This window comes from Aquarana catesbeiana, linkage group LG03, assembly GCF_042186555.1.
Source record: "Aquarana catesbeiana isolate 2022-GZ linkage group LG03, ASM4218655v1, whole genome shotgun sequence".
Lineage (NCBI taxonomy): Eukaryota > Metazoa > Chordata > Amphibia > Anura > Ranidae > Aquarana > Aquarana catesbeiana.
This window is the reverse complement of record NC_133326.1, coordinates 409,560,114-409,582,444: the sequence shown is the minus strand read 5'-3', so window position 1 is coordinate 409,582,444 and position 22,331 is coordinate 409,560,114. Positions and strand designations below refer to the sequence as shown.

General features: G+C 43.0%; 1 protein-coding gene across 5 annotated transcripts in view; it reads right to left on the bottom strand.

Annotated features, from left to right (window-relative positions):
• Positions 1-2,681: 2,681 nt before the first annotated feature.
• The window catches only part of SPDL1 (spindle apparatus coiled-coil protein 1), a 140,691-nt gene continuing 121,041 nt past the window's right edge, over positions 2,682-22,331 (bottom strand). For all 5 annotated transcript variants that reach the window (XM_073620722.1, XM_073620726.1, XM_073620724.1 and 2 more), the window contains exon 12: positions 2,682-3,540. In XM_073620722.1, the coding sequence (XP_073476823.1) occupies positions 3,393-3,540 (148 nt within the window). In that variant the 3' untranslated portion in view covers positions 2,682-3,392. The remainder of the gene's footprint in view (positions 3,541-22,331) is intronic.

Genomic DNA, 22,331 nt, shown 5'->3' with positions numbered 1-22,331 from the left:
AAAAAAACACGTGTGGGAATGCGAGTTCCTGCTATGCAGAGATGTGATAGGGGCTTGACAGCTAGTGTTTCTGTCCACTCCCTCCTATGTACTTGTATAAAGATGGCCATACACTGTGCAATCTGATTTTATATTGTGTATTTAGTGAGAAGGGTGATCACTGATTGATTGCATTTAATTTAAAAAAAAAACGTGCAGCTGGGAGTGAGGGTGTGGATGATGGAGGGTGTATGCTAATGAGGTCAGCTGGTCAACTCCTTCCTGTGTTATGACCTACAGTCTGTTCACGAAGTAAGACAGAAGCAATAGATACCTTCCTGTCCTCCATCCATGTTTCCAAACGTAGGTGAATGTAAATTTTTACGGTAAGCTTTGATATGTTTGCAAAAAAAGTACATACATGCTATATTGGTTTGGTACATAGGGGAGTTGGAATAAAAAAAAATAAAAGGTAGTGAACTTATCCTTTAAGCTCTTGCAATCAGATTTTGTATCCATCATGCGATGGTGGACTTTGAAGCAGTGTCCCTTGCAGGGTCCAGATAACAGGACAAAGGAGGATTTTGTCTGTCTCATTGAAACGGTAACCTTGAGATATACCCTAATGGTCCTGACTGTGTCCAGGCAATGTGAAGAGATTACCTTAAGATGCTTAGGAAAGGGCATAAAATGAGGGTCAGCAACCTATCAATCGCAATCTACCCATAGATCACGGGCAGCCAATGGGTAGATTGCGAACACGTCTCTGCTTTGCTGATCCTTCTCTACCTCCACCACTCTCATCTTCACTGCAGAGTGGAGAGCGGGGGGACAGCATAGTATTGGACAGAGAGCATGAGCCTCAGTTAACCGGTAGGTGATTGGTTGCTAGGACACCAGGCAGTCCTTGCAACCCTTTACCAGCTTGTTAATATGAAAAGTTAACTGTACTGCCTCCTGCTCGCCACTATGCAGTCCACCCTTTGTAAGGTAGGAGAATGCTACCAACACACTGCGGTGTGTTTGTGAAGGGGGCAAAGGCCACTACTGTGGGGGAGGGGTGTGAGAGGGTGGATCACTATATTGTTTCCTTGCATGGAAATTTTGGACTCTGATCCTTTTTATATTTGCTTTGATTACATAACCCACAACAGTAAAATCTGTCTGTATATGCAGTAAAGCATGCTTGTTATACTCTCTGTGAAACGTAAGGGGTTAATCCTCTGCATTGTGTCAGCATGAGATCGGAGAATTGTATGCTTTACAGCCTGGAGGAGAGATATGGGGTCTTATTGACCCCGCATCTCTCCATAAAGAGGACCTGTCACGATAGATTCCTATTACAAGGGATGTTTACATTCCTTGTAATAGGAATAAAAGTGATAAAAAAAAATAAAAGTAAAAAAAAGTGTAAGGATAAAAAAAAATAAAGTAAAATAAAAAAATAATTTAAAAAAAATGTTTAAAACACCCCTGTCCCCGGTAGCTCGCGCTCAGAAGCGAACACACACGTAAGCCCCGCCCACATATGTAAATGCCGTTCAAACCACATCGCCGCGTGCGTAAGAGCGAGAGCAATAATTCTAGCCCTAGACCTCCTCTGTAACTATAAACTGGTAACCTGTAAAAATTTTCAAAGCGTTGGCTATGGAGATTTTTAAGTACCGAAGTTTGGCACCATTCCATGAGTGTGCACAATTTTAAAGCGTGACATGTTAGGTATCTATTTACTCGGCGTAACTTCATCTTTCACATTATGCAAAAAAACGCATTCGAAAAATTGCTGCGCAAATACCGTGCGTGATAAAAAGTTGCAATGACTGTCGTATTCTCTAGGGTCTTTGCTAAAAAAATATAATGTTTGGGGGTTCTATGTAATTTTCTAGCAAAAAAAATATGATTTTTACATGTAGGAGAGAAATGTCAGAATTGGCCTGGTAGGCAAGTGGTTAATATGAAATATAATCCAAATAAACATGTTGTCTATCTACCTGCGCTAAAAGAACAAGGTTCACATTCAGCTTATTCACAAAATAAAGATAGATTCCGAATAATGTGGTAATAATATGATGGCAAAGCTGGTTGTGAACCTGATTCCCATGATTGTACTATCTTTCAGCAGGAAAAATCCCTGATCAAAATAAATAAGTAAATTAGTTAGGGGAGCCGTCTGCAGAGGACTTATACAGAGATTGGTAGTGAGAGCCTCCATTTGCCTTAAGAAACATGGCAGCCTTCCTGTTGGAATGCGTTGGCCAGGAAATACAGCAATGTTACTGTTGCCTTGCAGAAGTTGCAGTCACCTGCTGAGCCTGTGTGCTTTACTTTAATGGACTTGTGCAAAAGCCACCTTTTGTAGGGTGGGATAAGCAATGAATCCTTAAACAATAATGACAAACCTGATTTCCAATGTGATTATCTGAATTTTAGGTTGCCAAGTTTAAAGATATGAAAGACCCGAATGACAGTTTTTATGAGAAGAAAAAGTTTGGGATTTTAATCCTTCATTCACTATATTCCTTCCTGCATCCAGTTTGGATGTAGGATTTAGTGCAGTTCTTATTTTATTGTAATTTGTTGATGGTTTCTAAGGGACATTTTTACCACCAGATGCCGAAGAGTAGCACTGCAAAGTTTACACAGAATACTGTTAAAGTTACACGGTAAGACAAAATAAATTAGACAGAAGCACATCCTCTAAATTGTATTTTATTAATCTATTATCTAAATTGTATTTTATTAATTTATAAAGAACAAAACTTTTTGTTATCAAAGATGAACTAATCCTTTACAAATGATACCAAACTTATACTTAAATACATGAAAGTACTAAAAGTTACAACAAACAAGAGAAAAATTAGCTGAAGTTCACACAAAAATATTTATACAAGTTGACACAAAACATCAGGATAAGAGAACATATTTTTTGATTAGAGGACAGAATATACATTTTTATATTCAAAATTACCAAATGTGACATTGGTGATGTATGTTGGGACATTTTCACAAAATGTAAAATTAATTCACATAGCTGGAAAAGAGAACCACACAGAACATCAGTTTGCAGGCACGCGTTCTATTCATATAGGGTATATCTCTTTTTGAATACTATTTAACAAAAATACTGTCTGGCTGTGTTCCATACAAATTGCAGTTTGTCTGAATCTGATAAATATGAACTTTTTTTTTGTTTTTAACTGTAAAAATGCCAATATTCTTTCATGGGATTACTAAACAGCTAGTTAGTTGTCTGCTGAAAAAATATGCAGTTGAACCCTCGTAATAAAAAATATTTAGTTAGCATTTCATTTTAAAGTGACTAAAACTTGGGTGGTTGTTTTCCTACAGAAACAATTGGTAATTCATGTTTACAGACACACAAGTTATACAATAACTGTAAACACAATATTATATTATTGCTGAGGACACTGTGTTGCTGTACCAGGCTTTGAAGACACATGTAGAATAGGATGCGCGGTATGTCTGGATTTTCTCTCACACTTTCTGAAGTCTTTCTCCTCAGCCTTTGTTGGTTCAAACCTTGATTCTTCAGAAGCTGACCTACAGGTAAACAGTCATGCTAATTTCAAAGTGGTTGTCGAATAAATTGTGAATTTTAGGATAGCATTTTTTTTTCTAGAGAGCATAAAGTAACTACTGTTTAAGCTTTTCTTAAGGGGTTAAAAACATTTTTTTTTTTTAAACTATAGAGGGGTAAGGGTTTTGTAAATGCTATTTGTGTCCACCGTATTTCATATCCCTATACAGGTTCTCCTCTCTAACCGGACAAAGGGTGATGGTAAATGGCTCACATGGGGAGCTAGGACAGGTGCATGCCCCCTCTTGGACTTATCGCTATTATTTATATCTGACAGGTTTGTGGCTCTGCTGGAGCATATACTGAGACACTTGGGGGGGGGGGGGGGGGTGAGAGAGGAGAGAAGCACACAGAGTAGCTAAACCCACCCCTCCCTTCTGCTGCCCATTCACAGAAGCCTTTGTATTTTAGTTCACATAATACAAAGGCTACTGTGATTGGCAAAAAAGAGGGGAGCGGTGGTGCATAGCACCTACATGTCTCTACTGCTGAAGATGCAGAGACCAGAAGGTCCAGTGTCGCGCGCCTGGACTACAGAAAAAGCCGTTTTCTGGGAGTGCAATAAACCAGTCAGATTTAAATAATAGAGAGAAGCTCAGGAGAGGTCTTGCACCTTGTTGGACTTAATGCATAGTGTGCCTTCACTTTTTACAAAAGGAGCTGAATTCCTGGAGTTCAGCTTTAAGGCTCATGGTTCACACCAATGCAAATTGGATGCAGCTTACACCGCATCCAATTCACAGAACGTTTTAAAATCTATTTGTTTGAATGACACTGGTTCACATATGTGCATTGCATTCGCACTCCGCATTGTCCCAAAAACATGTGCGTTTTCTAGGTATTGCGGTGCGAATTGCAGGCACATAATCTTCTATGAGAACGCATCTGATCCGCAGACACGTTCCGTTCTGAATACAAATTCTCTCCCTCATCTTCACTACACCTCCCCCCTTTCCCAGGTCAACTGATCCGCAGCTACAAGTGAGAGAGGAAATGCTGAACAGCTGCTTTTTCTCTCTGCAGAGAAACCGGAGCTGGAATCTGCAATTTTTTTTAGCTGTCCCTGTCCCCTTTTGGGGATTTCTCTTGACTTCTGGTTCTTGTCAGATAGAAAAAAAAGTAAGAAATAATCTCAAGTTTTGGAAACAGATAGCAATAAACAGCTGACAAAAGTTCCAACCCTTCAGCATTCATCCAAAATGAAAAAATGTTTTGGCAGTAGTTGGGCTTTAAGCTTATCGTTCCGGATATGGAGATCCATGCTTTACCTTTTCACTATCAACAGCGGGAGGATGAAGGCACATTACCAGTGTAGTGTGTAAGTCACAGGTTGGTCTTAAAAGTAAAAATGTCTTTAGCATTTTCAGAAGGATCATTAATAACAGTCTCTGCATTTCTCTAGTTTCCTGATGATTGTATGGCTACAGAAATCTCTCCCATTGATTTGTAATGTATAACCAGATCTTGGAAGTCAGAAAAAAGGTGTATGAGGAGTTAAAAGCGTAAACAAATATATATATTAAAAAAAAAAAAATCCTGCACACTTGTTTTGAGCCAGTGACAAAAGCAATAAGGCAAAGCTTAACAGCCAGGCAACTTAACCTTTCCAAAAGAATGAGTCAGTAATAGCAGCTTCCCTGTTTCTTGTATGATACTTTTTCTTTAAAAGCAACGCAAAATGGGCTAACCAGAGCTCAAATAAATCAATAGCGTGCTTTATAATTTCATAAGCAAAAACAAAGTAATGTAACCTGCACCAGTAGCTGCTCATGTAATAAAGGCCTTATTAGAATACTTCACAGCATAGTGAGGTCTTGTCTTCTCGGGCTATTGCTACTTTTCAGGTACCCTATTACCCTAATTATTAGTAAGGCCCATGAGGTCCAATTATTCATATAGTTATAAAGCAAGAAACTGGGTCTTCCTTAGTGACCTGTCTTGAAAACAGTAACAGCATTTTGGAGAATTTTCTTCTAATTGTTCCTATCAAAGTGATAGTAGAATAGACCAGCATTTGCCCTATAGAGGGCCAGGACACAGAATCTAAGATGCCACATGTGTTCACCAGTGCACCTGCAAAGGTTGATGAGCTTTGCTGCAAATTACTTCCAGGTTGCAGCCCTCAGATACAACCTGTGCTGGTTATCAACTGATAGCGAGATCTATAGATAGATAAGATTGTAGCGAAACAAGCAAAAAAACGAAAACAAAATCTGGATAGGTGGAAAACAGATAGTTAACAAATATCAAACCAAAAAAGTAGGGTCACTGGAACAGGAGCCTGGGAAAAGAATCTTGCAGAAGTCTCAGGCAATTCCCAGTTGCATTGAGAAAGTTTAAATAGCTTCCCTGAACCCGTCAGAAGAGGAAATGCTCAGGTGCATTTCTCAATATGCACCAGCAGAGAGAGTGAGGGAATGCCTAAACAAGTTAACAAAGTAAGCTTTGCTTCAAGTTTCCTGGAATGGCGACATCCCTTGCACAGTGGAAAATGAAGAGGAAGAAAGCATGGGACCAAGGTGAAAAAAAGACTGATTTTTCAGAGACTCAGCTGCAGTGGGTACAGGTTTGGATACTAACATAACTAACACTAAGTGACAGTTCCACAGCCCTTGCTGTAGACCTGAAATCTTCTTTCCACATAGCAACATTGAGAAAAGCTGTTTTTATCCATAGGCTGCCATACACATGCTAAAATTTACATTTCACCCATGAAAATTCACTAAAAACACCCAAACCATATACATTTCTCAAAAGTAGAGACACATAAAAAAGGGATTGTAGTCCCATTTATAAACATCCCATGGGAGGTGCATCATTGTTTAAGAAAGCTATATTTTCAATAAAAAAAATTACATAAATAATTTTAGTGTACCCATAACAGTGACCCAAATTTCCAAAAACTGGCCAAGATGAAGTTACAGTATGTTGAGTAAATAAAACAACCAGTTCCAAAATTTAAAATTGTAGGCCTTGGCTGAAGCAAGAAAAAAACTACACTGAGTAGTAACCTCTCATTTATGTGATGGATGTCAGATAGAAGGAAACGTTTAACAGGGACACTAAATAAAAAACATGAAAAATAAGATGAATATGAGCACAAAGTAAAGTAACATTTACAAAAAAAGGTCCAAAAAAAAAAAAAAAAAAAAAAAAACAAACAACAAACAATCTGGTTCATTTTGGTGGCCAAGGTATACAATAAAAATATAATTCTGTAAAAGCAAAAACAAAAAAACTGACAACTATACCTTTGCTAATCAAGGTTAGCTGTAGGTTGAGGGAAAAGCAATAAAATGTCTCGGGAAATGTTACTCAAAGAACATAAAAAAAATTCCTATACTGTAAAGTTACTTTAAGCGTCAGAAAGGGTATACGATTTCTTGGTGATGCAGAAATTGCAAAAATAACATTTTGTAAAAAGAAAAATGTATTTGTGTAAACAAAAATCACGTGTAGAATCATTTACATCATGTAAATAGACTAATTGGCAGAGAGGAAATTAGAGATAATGATTTTCTAAATTTAAAGTTTAAAGGCAAAGAATAAATACAAAAATATTACAAATTATAGTTTCCATATATAGAAATCTGGAGGGCTAACATTTCACTCTTGATCTTAGTGCCGATCCATGCTAGGCTGCAGAAAACTGGAGCTTCACACCATTCAAATGTACAATGATATACACATCAAGAAGCAGCTTCATAGGCCCGAAGCATGGTAAATATGACAGCATCTGACAGACCTGATGCTCTTACAACTAGGGTAGCCCTCAAATTTTGAGAGTGGAAAATTACAGCTGGCAAGCGTGGGCTGCCTTGGAGGAGGAAGGGAGCGAGCACCGCTGGCAGGCGGGGTTGAATGGGAGCCATTCTCCCAGCCAGGGGAAGAGAGAGAGGAAGAGTCGAGCTGGCTGATAATTGGCTAGTGGGGATTGCCCGCTGTACCAGCTTTAATTTGAATTGTTGGGCTCCCAGCGCCGCTCATGTCACACAGCCCCACCTCCTCGCCTGGCGCCGCACACGTCATACAGTCCTGCCTCCTCGCCCGGATCATTTGAGACAGAACACCGGTCCAATGCCGGGAGGCGGGACTGTGTGACGTGAGCGTAACCGGGAACCCAGAAATTAAAATGAAAGCTGTTACAGTGGGCAATCCCCGCTCACTCATGATTCTAACAGCTCGACTCTTCCCCTGCACAGGTGAGACTGTACTGACGGGCACAGGTGAGGCTGTATTGATGGGCACTGATAAAGTTGTTAATATTTATTTTTGTAAAATAATTCTGCATAAAACATTTTAAGTAATTTCATGAGATCATTTATGAGGGCACGTTTAGGGGCAGGGTAGAGGTTGGGTGGGGCAACTGGTGGCGGGTAACCCTTAAGGCCTGGCTAGTAGCTCAGGACTTGAAATTTTGAGCCCTGAACTAGGGCATCAATAGCCATGTTGTTAAAGCAAGAAGAAGGGTGGAATGCTCATGCAGGAGACAGCCAAATGGGATTGGGTCACAAAACATCTGCAACAAGAGACGTACAAGTATTTCCTGACCAGTTGGGAGCCAACAGAATGGTGGAAATCTCCTCCAACTTGATCGTCCATAGAAGGCCCAGTAAAAGCTTGACCAGTGTTTGAGCTCAGACCAATGTCCGCGCCAGAAAATTTTTGAAAACATCACCCAAAGAGGTGATCACCCATCCAGAGAGGCATGATTTGACTGCCTGAACCAGGTGATTAGGCATAATAAGGTGAAGGGAAGAACGTTAGGCCACAAGGTCATGACACAGAACTTTAGCCCACTCCTTTGAAGCCTGGGGGCAAGCAGAAACTGCTCCCAGTGTAGACCCAGCAGATGAAAATAGCAGTCTTGTAAAGAACTTGTTTCTCGTCCAGCTGGTGTTTGAGGACACAAAAACAGCAATAGGAATAACTGGTGCCTTATTAAGGAGACATACAGGCAGGTCCACCTGGTCAAAATGTTTATACTCTCTACAAAGTATAGGATTCTAAATAAAACTAAGCTTAAGATGCAAGTGCAGGGGCATGGCCACTATACTTTGCATGTTCAACCTTTAAGAGGTGGCAGATATACATTGAGGATTAGTGTTCTGTGTCCAAATACAAAATATATTCCTATGGCTATTCCCCTTTGCTAAGCAATGATAATGGAGTCCACACGTGTATCAAATACAGCGGCTCGGGTTCCCAGGGGTGAAGGTGATACAAGAATCTGTAAATCAGATTTAGCTGACAATTCAGAGGAAGAAGGGTGTGTCACCTTACCTTGGGCAGAAAATGCTCCAGCATCGGGGTAACTGGAGAACCAAAGACACTATCCAAAGCCATATCTGAAGGAGCCAGCAAAGGATCTTTAAACAATATAAAAAGGGGATGGTTGCAGTCAGCATTCAAACAATACAAGGAATGCAATAAGTGTAGGAACACGATCAGGGCGGCCAAAAAAGATTACGAGAGACACAGCGCAGGAGAGTAAAAAAAAAATCCAAAGAATTTTTTTTAGGTACATTAACAGTAAAAAGGCAAGATCCGAGCATATTGCCCACATAAAAGACGAGGAAGGAAGGATGGGTATGGACACAGATGGCAACTGTACTAAATGCCTTCTTCTCCTCAGTGTTTACGCATGAAAGGCAGGGGTATACCGACCACAGAAGTACTGTTGGTGACATCACAGGATGTACCCTTGTGGCCAGAGGCCGGAGTGAAGAAAAGACTAGATAAACTGAATACAAATAAATCACCAGGACCAGATGGCTTACACCTGAGAGTCCTCAGAGAACTCAGTCAGGTTATAGCCAGACCGTTGTTCCTAACCTTTGTGGACAGCATACTGACAGGAATTGTACCAGCTGATTGGAGGAAAGCTAATGTGGTACCAATATTCAAAAAAGGATAGAGACAAATCCCTGGGAACTACAGGCCAGTCAGTCTAACATCAATCGTTGGTAAGTTATAGGAGGAGATGATAAGGGACTATATTTACTTTAATTTAATTTAAGAATTTACTGAGGAAAAAAATATCTTAAGTAGTCATCAGCATGGGTTTATGAAAAGTCATTCTTGCCAGACCAATCTGTTAACATTCTACGAGGAAGTGATTTGCCATCTAGACAGGGGAAGGTCTGTTGATTTAGTCTACCTGGATTTTGCAAAGACATTCGATACAGTCATAAGCGCTTAGTCTACAAGCTGAGGTCTGCAGGCATGGACCACAAGATTTGTTCTTGGGTTAAAAACTGGTTACAGGGGTGTGTCCAAAGGATGGTTATACGTAACGTGTCCTCAGACTGGTCTGGAGTGGTAAGTGGGGTGCCCCAGGGTTCTGTCTTGGGACCAATTCTATTCAATTTATTCATAGAAGATATAGAGGACGGGATAAATAGCTCAATCAGACCTCACAAAATTAAGCAGGGCAATAACTTCACATCAAGACAGATATTTTACAGCAAGACCTGAACAAATTAATGAAGTGGGCAACTACATGGCAAATGAGGTTTAATGTGGAGAAATGTAAAGTAATGCACTTGAGGGCAAAAACCATAAATGCAATCTACTCACTGGGGGGAGAACCGATGAGGGAATCAAGGATGGTCTTCTCTGGCGGTCTAACCCGCTTCTAGCTTAGTCCAGAAAGCTATGGGAGGTCCTGCTATGTTTCGGCTTTGGCCCTAAATTTATTTCCTGGGTGCAGGCCCTGTACACATCTCCAAGAGCAAGGTTACGCACTATTTCGGTCCTGTCACCCACATTTGATCTTCATAGAGGCACTAGGCAGGGCTGCCCGCTCTCCTTGGCCCTTTTTGCATTGGCAATGGAACCAATGGCGATCCTGCTACGTTCATCACCGATCCACGGTATTTCAATAGGCCCTGTAGAAGAAAAAATCTCCCTTTATGCTGACGATACCCTTTTGTAACTTAGCAACACCACAACCTCACTGAGGGAGGCCCTTCTACTTATTGACGTTTTTGATAAATACTCGGGCATACGTATTAATTGGGGAAAAATCTGTCCTTTTTGCACTACACTCCTCAGCTGACACTCCCCTACAAAGGGTCCCACAACTTAAATACCTAGGGGTTGTTATACACAGGGACATCTCACAAATTTTTCCCTCTCAACCTAACCCCGGTGATGATGTCCCTCCTAACTCAGAGATGCGCTGCATGAAAAATGCTGCCCCTTACACCGGTAGGTAGGGTTAACCTGATCAAAATGTCTGTGCTTCCCAAAATTGTTTATCTTTTTAGACAAACCCCGGTCCCAATCCCACACACCTTCTTTGAAAAACTAGACAGTTTACTTCTCTCCTTCATATGGAATGGTAGCACCCCCAGAATAGCTAAAATTACTTTACAACTGCCAGTCACTCTAGGAGGCCTGGCAATGCCATGCTTTGTCAAATACTATTGGACGGTCAGGTGGTGGCTGTCGGAGGAGCTGGCCAATCCTGCAGCTACACTGGAGGCAGCATTGTTTGGCTGCTGCCTGGAACTCAGAAACCTGATACATCAGGGTCCTAGATCTAGCCCACGCATTACTTCAGCGATGCATGCCACGCTTTGGGTTTGGGAGACGGTAAGGGATAAGCCAATAGCTGGTCCCCGCAGATTGTTCTTTGAGGGAACCCAAGACTGCCACACTTTCGATCCATCCCGGACCCAATGATATGGGCCCAATATGGTATCAAAACACTGGCTATTACCTCGGCGTCTGGCCTGTGCACGTTTGACGCTCTGAAGAGAAATCGTGGAGTGCCTAACAACATGTTTTTCGCTACCTGCAGCTCCGTCATGCCCACTGAGCTCAGTTCCCCCTCCCTGTTACTTTGGTGACTAATAGGGTTGAGCATATGCTGAGTCTGGAGGAGGACATTAAGCCACTCTTGGCTCTCTACTCCCACTTTGTCGGGCTAGACACCTCCAAGGTGACCCGATTGTTCTCCAAGTGGAAGAAAGACGTGCCAGCACTCGTTGACGATGACTGGGAGGAGGGTATTCAGCAATACCTTCTCCTCATGATCTCCATGAAAGACAGGTTCACCCAACTTAAATTTATACACTGAGCATACTATACCCCGGAATGACTAGCTAAGATCTACCCCACCAGGAGCCCGGTCTGCCCCAAATACAACATGGAGTTGGGCTAATTTATACATGTAACCTGGTCCTGTCAGCAAATCCAGTCCTTCTGGGGGTGTGTCCCCCCCATCAGTGCAACACTGGAGAGCCTTGGTAGATGCAGCTCTGCCTCTGTACAAATTAACCTATACGGGACGCAACTGCCCCAAAAAGTGTGAGAGGATATGGGCGGCATGGGTTAAGGAGCAGCGGTTGACTTTGGACTAGGGTTTTCGAGTCAGGCACTGAATAGCCAGGATCTGTTGAAACGAAACCCCCCCCCCCCCCCCCCACTCCTCTCCAATGACTTATATTCAATGTAGATCCAGATCTGTACTCAACCTTTGGGACCCCCATTCATCGGTTTCACTGATTTAGGCCTCAAGCTGGTTGGGCCCCTGGGCATGGCAATACTACCCTCTACTGTATTATCAAGTTGCTTTTGCTTTTATCTGAACTGTATTTGTGGACTGTCGAGAATGTACCACTGTTTTTTGTTGTTTTTTTGTCTTATTCAAATAATTAAACTTTTCTGGTAAAAAAAAAAAAAAAAACGTATTCTCGCTGGAGAAAAGATGCTTGAGAGGAGATATGATAACGATTTACAAATACCTCAATGGCGATCCCAGCATAGGAAAAAACAATTTAGTCTCAAGGAGTGTAAGAGGACACAGGGCCACACAATGAGATTGGAGAAGTGGTTTAACCTTAAACTGCGCAGGGGGGTTGTCACTCAATAAGGGCAATAAGTATCTGGAACTCTCTTCCACAATTGTTGGCGACTGCGAGGAATATTGATAGTTTTAAGAAACTCTTAGATGTGCATCTTAAGGAACAAGACATACAGGGATATGGGAAATAATTAAAGACACTGACACCTACACACTGAACTGGATGGACTATTGCCTTTATTCTACCTTGCCTACTATGATCTGAACCAGGAACTGAAGTGGTAGCACAGTTTGAAAATCCAATATACCTCTCATTTCTTTAGATTTCTTCTAAAGGATACAAGCGTTATAACTGAAAATTTAAATTCAGATTCAGTGTTGTTGTGTAAAGTGATAACATGTGAATGCTAGTTGAAAGCTATTATGAATGCCATTTGCTCTGAATAAGTACTATTTTGCTCTTTGTTTGGACTACAAACCACAGTCCACTTTAAGATGTCTTCCTTGGGAAGCAGAGAAAATAGGGCTATGGCAATTGTTAAAGAATAAAAATCACACACATATGGACTGAACTGGATGAACCTGTGTCTTTGTATAACCTTATAAACAATGTAACACAAATATCACATATTAGATTTGGCATGTGCAACAGTATTTATTCTAAATTAGCAAAAGTGTAACCATTCCTAAAATGGACAGGTTTTGGAATAGTATAAACAATGCTGAAGAAGTGTTTTAGCAGGCCGCATGACAGTAAGTAGTATGGGCAGGACAGAATTAAAGTGTATGACAGCAGACAGTGCTAAAGAAATGTGTACAGGGTATCAACTGTGAAGTATCTGTAGGTTAGAAGTGCTGGAGGGTACAATGGTGAGTGCAGTCTGACAGTGGACAGTATGTGTAGAAGAGGAGGAGCGTGCACAGTGTACACAATGGGCAGATCAGGTATGAAAGACATGGGTCGGTGGGTGCGGGATGGATCGGAAAATGTTGGAGGGCACTGTAGCATAGGAGACATTTTTATTACTTGGTGACAAAAAGAATTCCTTGATGAAGAATCTCAGATGTCAGTTAAACCCCCAAAGACAATCAAAAACACTTTGGGGAAAATGTCCCCAATCTATACTTGAGCTAGCTTAGTGCACTGGCCCTAAGCACTTGCAGGTTCGCTATGTGCAGAGATTGGTGAACTCCTGCCATACATTATGACAGTAGCAGCTTAAATGCGGTGTTCAGCTTCCTTTCTCAGGAGCCCAGGATATCTGCCATTGCAGTTAGGAGAGGAATAGCAACAGGCTATATAGTGGTGGAAGTCCCAGGTGCAGACATTGAGGTCATCAGTAGCAAAAGCAGCTTTGGAGAGGCAGTCTTGTGATTAGAGGTTTGGAGACCCAGACATGTATTAAGCAGGAACACCTTACATGTGGCTGTATTTCCAGTTCTAAGCTTCCAGTTGCATTATGGTTACATTTCTATTGATTGCTTTTGCTTGTATTCTTTTAGTAACTCTATCTCCTCATTTTAAGAGAAAACCTAATGGCATTTGTGGTACTTAAACTTTAGTTTTTTACTTCTTAATGAATATCTGCTAGCCACTTATTTTTTATGCAGCACATATTAAAAAAGATGCACAATAAAAATTCATAACACTGCACACAAGCTCATATTGTTTCTAAGGCATTGCCCTTGTTTCATATATATCATCCATTAGGAGTACATTTACCATAATGTAATTCTTAAGCAGGTACAGATCTTTTAGACAATATTACAAAGAGAATGGGGACAGCACAAGGAGCCAATCAGATGTGCTGCATGCACATATGCAGACAAGGAACATGCTGACAGGAGTAAAAAGCAGTATAAGCAGATCAGTGACCAATCACAGGCTGATGGCAGAGAGGTGATTAAAAACAGTTTGGCCACAGACCTAAGACATGAAGATTTTAACAAACCTTGCAGCATTGTGTGGCATGGCTGGACAAATCACAGAGCTGGACTGGCAGAAATACAAATCCTTTGGCATGTCAAAGAGGCTTCCATATATGTATTCCAACTATGCATCCCCCCCCCCCCCCCCGTCTGTGCTAGGGCCAAATTCCAAGCATTTCTGAATAGTAGAGCTCCAGAAATTCCTGGTGATATTGATACTTGCCTGCCCCCTGCATCAAAAATGGTGGGCGAAAAGGAATCAGTCGAAGACAGGCAGATCAGACAGACATTGACACCGCCAGAAATGTCAGAGGGTTAGCAATTCAGAATGGCTCTGGATAAGGCCACCGTGTTTGTGACTTCTACTGGCATGTGCTAGCATCTTATTTAGTTGCCTACTTATCACATTTGCAGGGGATGCCCCAAGAATGGGGGGAGGACTTTAACCACCTCATGGTCAGAGCAAGTATTGCACAGTATACAGTGTCCATATTATATTTTGGAGAACACTGTCCACCAATCACACTGTGACCCTTGCACCAGGCTCCTTATGTCCCGATCTTGAGAGCAGAGAGATGAACCACCATAGGGGAGAGCAAACCCTGTGTAATCTGACATGTATTGTTACTCCCTTATGTACACATAATCCAGGTTGGAAAACACTGCTCTAGGTAAGGATACAAAGCAGCCTATACTCAAAGCTCAAAAGAAGAGAGTCAAAGAGAATCTGCAACAACTGAGACTCAAAAAGAGGAGGTAACTTCTTGTCTGAAGCCTTACACAGTCCACCATTTAGTGTAATTACCGTATTTATCGGCGTATAACACGCATCCCAATTTAAGAGGGAAGTTTCAGGAAAAAAAACTTTTTTTTAAAGAAACCACTTTGAAGCTAATGGTCAGTGAGAATCAATGCAAGCCCGATTAGTGCCCATCTGCAGCCTAATCTGTGCCCATCTGCAGCTTCAATGCAGCCTGATCTGTGCCCATCTGCAGCCTGTTCTGTGCCCATCTCCCCCATCAATGCAGCTCACCATCTCTCATATGAAATCACCGAGCCGTCATCTGTTTCCTTGGCTCTCAGTCGGCAGTCACACACACACAGTCCCGCCTCCGCCATCGGCATTGGACCAGCTCGTGTGATAGACAGAACACTGGTCCAATGCCGGTGGTGGAGGCGGGACTGTGTGTGTGACGTGAGAGCCAAGTGGAGAGGAGATGACGGCTCGGTAATTTCCTGCGGCACTCCTCCCCCTCTGAGGTACGCTGACGGCGTATAACACGCACCCGTGATTTTCCCCCTATTTTCAGGGGAAAAAGGTGCGTGTTATACGCTGATAAATACAGTATGTCTTTATAGCATTCACTCTAAGGGATTATGGCCAGGGAAAGACAGCACAAGAAAGTCTTCCCTCCAAGCATCCACACTACAAAAAAAAAAAAAAAAAAATCCACTGCTCCACTCATAGGTACTATCTTTTTCTGATGGCTTGTGGTGGAGTTAGGAGCATGGGAATCTCACTACAGGGTCCAAGTATATGACACCCTGAAGAAAAACAAACCTAAGAATTTTGCTGGTCTTGGGTACTCTACACAATGTTTGGACAGGAATACATTGAAGAGTAGAGCACAGCCTTTAAAATGGAACTTGCCATGAATTAGAACGGTGTCGGGTTGCTTGTGCTCTCATGCCTGGTGTCATAACTGATCACATGTGCTGCACTATGGCAATGGCAGATCAGACAGAAGATAAGATAACAGCTTCCTGGCTGTAAAGTTTAGTTCCATTTTAAAACAATTTACTTCCTATCCCAATAGTCAGGCAATCTTAGCTGAAATGAAAAACTGAGGTAATACTGAGGTAATAATGGCTATATTCATGTAATTATTTTTTATAAATACAAAACTGCATTACGTTGCTATATTATATATAGCAACTACATGGCGACTACATGGCAAATGAGGTTCAATGTAGAAAAATGTAAAATAATGCATTTGGGTGGCAAAAATATGAATGCAATCTATACACTGGGGGGAGAACCTCTGGGGGGATCTAGGATGGAAAAGGACCTGGGGGTCCTAGTAGATGATAGGCTCAGCAATGGCATGCAATGCCAAGCTGCTGCTAATAAAGCAAACAGAATATTGGCATGCATTAAAAGGGGGATCAACTCCAGAGATAAAACGATAATTCTCCCGCTCTACAAGACTCTGGTCCGCCCGCACCTGGAGTATGCTGTCCAGTTCTGGGCACCAGTCCTCAGGAGGGACGTACTGGAAATGGAGCGAGTACAAAGAAGGGCAACAAAGCTAATAAAGGGTCTGGAGGATCTTAGTTATGAGGAAAGGTTGCAAGCACTGAACTTATTCTCTCTGGAGAAGAGACGCTTGAGAGGGGATATGATTTCAATTTACAAATACTGTACTGGTGACCCTACAATAGGGATAAAACTTTTTCGCAGAAGAGAGTTTAATAAGACTCGTGGCCACTCATTACAATTAGAAGAAAAGAGGTTTAACCTTAAACTACGTAGAGGGTTCTTTACTGTAAGAGCGGCAAGGATGTGGAATTCCCTTCCACAGGTGGTGGTCTCAGCGGAGAGCATTGATAGCTTCAAGAAACTATTAGATAATCACCTGAATGACCGCAACATACAGGGATATACAATGTAATACTGACACATAATCACACACATAGGTTGGACTTGATGGACTTGTGTCTTTTTTCAACCTCACCTACTATGTAAAAAAAAAAAAAAAAAAAAAAAAAAAAAAAATAATATATATATATATATATATATATATATATATATATATATATATATATATATATATATATATATATATATATATATATATATATATATATATATATATATACATACACACACACATATACATATATATACATATATACACACACATACATATACGCAGCCTTGAAAAAATATTACATTTTCCACATTTTGTCATGTTACAACCAAAAACGTTAATGTATTTTATTGGGGTTTTATGTGAAAGACCAACACAAAGGGGAGGGACAATGATAGATGGTTTTCAAAATGTTTTACAAATAAATATCTGAAAAGTGTGGCGTACATTTGTATTCAGCACCTTTTACTCTGATACCCCTAACTAAAATCACACGAGTCCACGTGTGTGTAATTTAATCTCAGTATAAAATACAGCTGTTCCGTGAAGCCCTCAGAGGTTTGTTAGAGAACCTTAGTGAACAAACAGCATCATGAAGGCCAAGGAACACACTAGATAGGTCAGGGATAAAGTTGTGGAAAAGTTTAAAGTAGGGTTAGATTATAAAAAAAAATATCCCAAGCTTTGAACATCTCACGGAGCACTGTTCAATCCATCATTCAAAAATGGAAAGAGTATGGCACAACTGCAAACCTACCAAGACATGGCCATCCACCTAAACTGACAGGCTGGGCAAAGAGAGCATTAAATCAGAGAAGCAGCCAAGAGGCCCATGATAACTCTGGAGAAGATCCACAGCTCAAGTTTAAGAATCTGTCCACACGTCAACTATTAGTCGTGCACTCCACAAATCTTGCCTTTATAGAAGAGTGTCAAGAAGAAAGCCATTGTTGAAAGAAAGCCATAGGAAGTCCAGTTTGCAAGAAGCCATGTGGGGGACACAGCAAATATGTGGAAGAAGGTGCTCTGGTCAGAGGAGACCAAAATTGAATTTTTTGGCCTAAAAGCAAAAACGCGATGTGTGGCGAAAAACTAACACTGAACATCACCCTGAACACACCATCCCCACCATGAAACATGGGGATGCTTTTCTTCAGCAGGGACAGAGAAGCTGGTAAGAGTTGATGGAAAGATAGATGGAGCCAAATACAGGGCAATCTTAGAAGAAAACCTGTTTGCGAAAGACTTGACTGGGACGGAGGTTCACCTTCCAGCAGAGGACAATGACCCTAAAAACATACAGCCGGGGGGCGTGTCCAAGATGTCGGCTTGAGCAGACGTGCTTCCCGGAGCTCTGCTAGAGATTAATCCTGTGACCCTATCCTGCCTGGTTTGTCTGCCGCTGAACCGAGCACAGGTACCCCTCTATGCCGTCCCGATCATCCGCCCGACAGAGGAGCGGTAAGCAGCTCCGATTCCCCCCACATACAGCTGTGCTTGCTGAGGCCGCAGTGTCCGGAGTGAAAAGCCCGCGCAGCCATTCCAACATGGCCACTCAGACGGCGGCTGATGAGACTCCCTCCCTGTCCCTCCCTGGTATACCAGAGGTTATGGCAGCTATATCAGCGTGTCAAGCCACCCTGTCAGGGAAAATGGAGGCAGTGCAGACTGATATCGGGCTGATTAGACAGGACTTGGAGAAGTTCCGTGGTCGGCTGGGGGTGGCTGAGCAGAGAGTGGGGCAGGTGGAGGATACTACAGAGGAGCACTCAGTGGCGATCCGGACCTTACAAAATAAAGTCAAGGTCCTTGAATATCGCGCTGAAGACGCCGAGAATAGAAGCAGACGCAACAATCTGAGGATAGTTGGACTTGCAGAAGGAACAGAGGGGCAGAATTCAACTGTGTTTGTGGAAGACCTCCTGAGATCCCTGTTTCCTGGTGCCCAGCTTTCCCCCTATTTCACTGTGGAGAGGGCGCACAGAGTACCGCCGCAGCGAGGACCGGCTGGTTCCCCGCCCCGCACACTGATTCTCCGTTTATTAAATTTCAGAGATAGGGATGAGCTGTTGAGAGCTGCAAGAGGCACAAAAGAAATCACATATCAAAATAACAAGTTGCTACTGTTTCCTGACTACACCATCGAAACCCAGAAGCAACGCAGATCTTTTGATGCGGTTAAAGCGGCCATGAGGGCGAAGGGGATTAAATACAGCATCCTTTTTCCAGCAAAGTTAAGAGTGGTAGATGGTGAGACAGTGCGTTTTTTCACTAATCCCAGGGAAGCTTCCTCGTGGTTGGAGACACTGCCTTCCCTGAAGTGAACGCTTTATTACATTCAAGTGCCTGAAACACCTTTACTCTCAGTTGTTCTGAACTGGTGAGGGTCACACATACTTGTTTAGATCCTGAAGTTACCACGCTCCCAATGCCCTCCTAGTTTGAAGAGCGGCCTTTATCAGAAAAGCAGACACTTCAAGATGCCAATTATACAGATTAGATGGCTATGGAGTCCTGACGCTTGTTGCAGAGGGTGGTAACAGCCCTTATGTCGGTTCGAAGGCAAACCATCTTAGGTTTGACATCCACAAGCATTCCAGGACGTAATTGATCTAAACAGCTTAAGTTTTGTGCCCCTGGTTATACCAGGAGAACTATGTATACCCTTTTCTAGGTTTGAACTAAGTCAGTTCTCTAGCATCTCCTATTGGGAGGTAGGGTGGCCCCCTGGCTGACTTGGATTGCAGTTTCCCCTCTGTGTAATCGAGGTGAGGGGCGGCTGACTTTCTGATAGCTGGACCGGGACACGCCTCCTTGAGTGAGATACTCTAGTGGATTTGGGAGTTTGGGGGAAATATGCATGATCCCAGTTCTGGGGGTCTGCGGGGTGGGGGGTGGGGCGGGCAGCAGTTGCTGACCCTTGTTGGTTTTGGTTTTGGTTTAGTTTTTTTGTTTTTCACGGTACATTTTTCACACACTACCGTTATGGAATTAATACATATCTCTGGTTGTGGTGCAGAGTTAATTGATGAGAGAGATACGCAACTCATGTGGCTGTGGATGGGGGTATCATGTCTTCCGCCTGGGTGGTTTACCCTCCCCCTGGCTATGGGGCAGGAGGGCGGTTCATGCTCCTGCATTCCTCCTCTATACACACAATATGGCTAGCTTTTCAATCCTTTCCTGGAATGTCCGAGGCCTGAACTCGGCTGTTAAACGTTCTCTGGTCTTCAATTATCTTAAAAAATACACCCCACATATCTGTATATTTCAGGAAACCCACCTGGTGGGATCCCGAGTCCTCGGCCTCAAACGGGCCTGGGTGAGCTCACATTATCATGCCACATACTCAAACTACTCTCGGGGAGTAAGTATTCTAATACACCGGTCCCTTTCTTGTCAGATTCAGGACGTTGGGACTGACCCAGGCGGAAGATATGTCATTGTGCATGTGGTAATTGATAATACAGCATATGTGATTGTGGGGCTTTATCTCCCGCCCCCTGCAGATATGTCCCTCTTATATGATATCATGCGTATTGTTATAAAATATGATACTCCATTTGTTATGTTACTGGGGGACTATAATTTGGTCCCGTCTCCGGATGCTGACAGACTCCACCAGTCAAACCGTAGAACTCCTGACCTTATGCAGTGGGCCGATACATTTGAACTTATTGACGCATGGAGGCACTATAACCCTTCTGCTAGAATGTTTACATGTCATTCGTCTACATTCCAGACCCTCTCCCGCATTGACCTGGGGTTTGTTACGCGGGCGGTGCTGCAGAGGGTCTCAAGGGTGCAAATTTTACCTAGAGGAATATCTGATCATGCCCCTATTCTGTTGACGGTGAGATCGGGCTCCACTGCTGGGAGGAGGCTGTGGAGACTGTCGGGACACTGGATTGCAGACCCTAAGGTGCAGGAGGACATATCAGAGGCATTGTGCCATTATTGGCTTGAAAATGGTGATTCAGTGGGGACCTTGATGAGCTGGGATGCTTTTAAGGGATGGCTGAGGGGTGAATATATTTCCCGCATTGCCAATAGTCAGAAGCAGGCTGTGCGGTCGCTGAAAGAACTGGAGGATGAGCTTCGAGAAAAAGAGGCCTGCTATGTTGCCACCCCTACCCCCCTTAATTATGGAAATTGGCAGTTTGCTCTACGGTCGGTTGAGCTCCTTAGAATAGACATGACAAAAAAATCTATGCTTAGCACTGCCCAGAGGATCTTCGAATACGGAGACAAAAATGGCAAGCTACTGTCATGGTTGTCCCGGGGCCAGAACCCTAGCACCCATATTGGATGTGTCAGAGATGAAGGAGGTGTTCCTCTCACGAACAGAGACGACATTCTTGCTAGGTTTGTGAGATATTATGGTTCCCTTTATTCTACTAGGGTGGATTATGATTCGGAGGAACTTGGGGCCTACTTGGATAGGGTTGAATTTCCGTCCCTGTCCCGGGAGGCCAGGGAGAACTTGGAAAAAAACATCACATTGGAAGAAGTCCAGATCGCTATGGCCCAGATGCAACCTGGGAAGACTCCTGGTGCAGATGGCATTCCGATCGAATTTTATACCACTTATCAAGAGTTTCTGGCTCCTAGGCTCACGGGGTTGTTTGCGCAATTTGCTGAGCTCGGGTCATTACCAGAGTCTATGTCTGAAGCGGTAATTGTGCTGGTGCCCAAGCCGGGTAAGGATCCCGAGGACTGCGCGTCGTATCGACCGATTTCCTTAATCAACGTCGATGCTAAGCTATTGGCCAAAATACTGGCAAATCGCCTGGCGCAGGTCCTGGATGACCTGGTACATGTGGACCAGACGGGATTCATGCCCGGTAAGGGTACTGACATAAACTTAAGGAGACTACAGCTTAACCTGTCCATCCCTCATGAGAATGCTGGATCCAGGGTGATTGCCTCACTCGACGCCGAGAAGGCGTTCGACTCGGTCGAGTGGGGCTACCTCTGGGAGGTCCTGGGTAGATTCGGGTTCGGCCCCCATTTTTTGCACTGGCTACGGCTGCTTTATGATAGACCCTCTGCTTGTGTTAGGGCCAATGGGGGAGTTTCCGAGGGGTTTCGACTACAACGGGGTACGCGTCAGGGTTGCCCCCTCTCCCCGTCCCTGTTTGCCCTGGCGCTGGAACCCCTGGCCATCTTGCTCAGGGCGTCCCCGGGGGTGGAGGGGCTGCGTATAGGCTCCTTGGAGGAGAAGGTGTCTTTATACGCCGATGACGCCTTGCTATACCTGCACGACGCGGACTCCTCCTTGCGCGCTGCTCTGGAGCTCTTCGACGGGTTTGGTCGGTTTTCGGGAGTGAGAATAAATTGGACCAAGTCTGTGTTGTTTCCT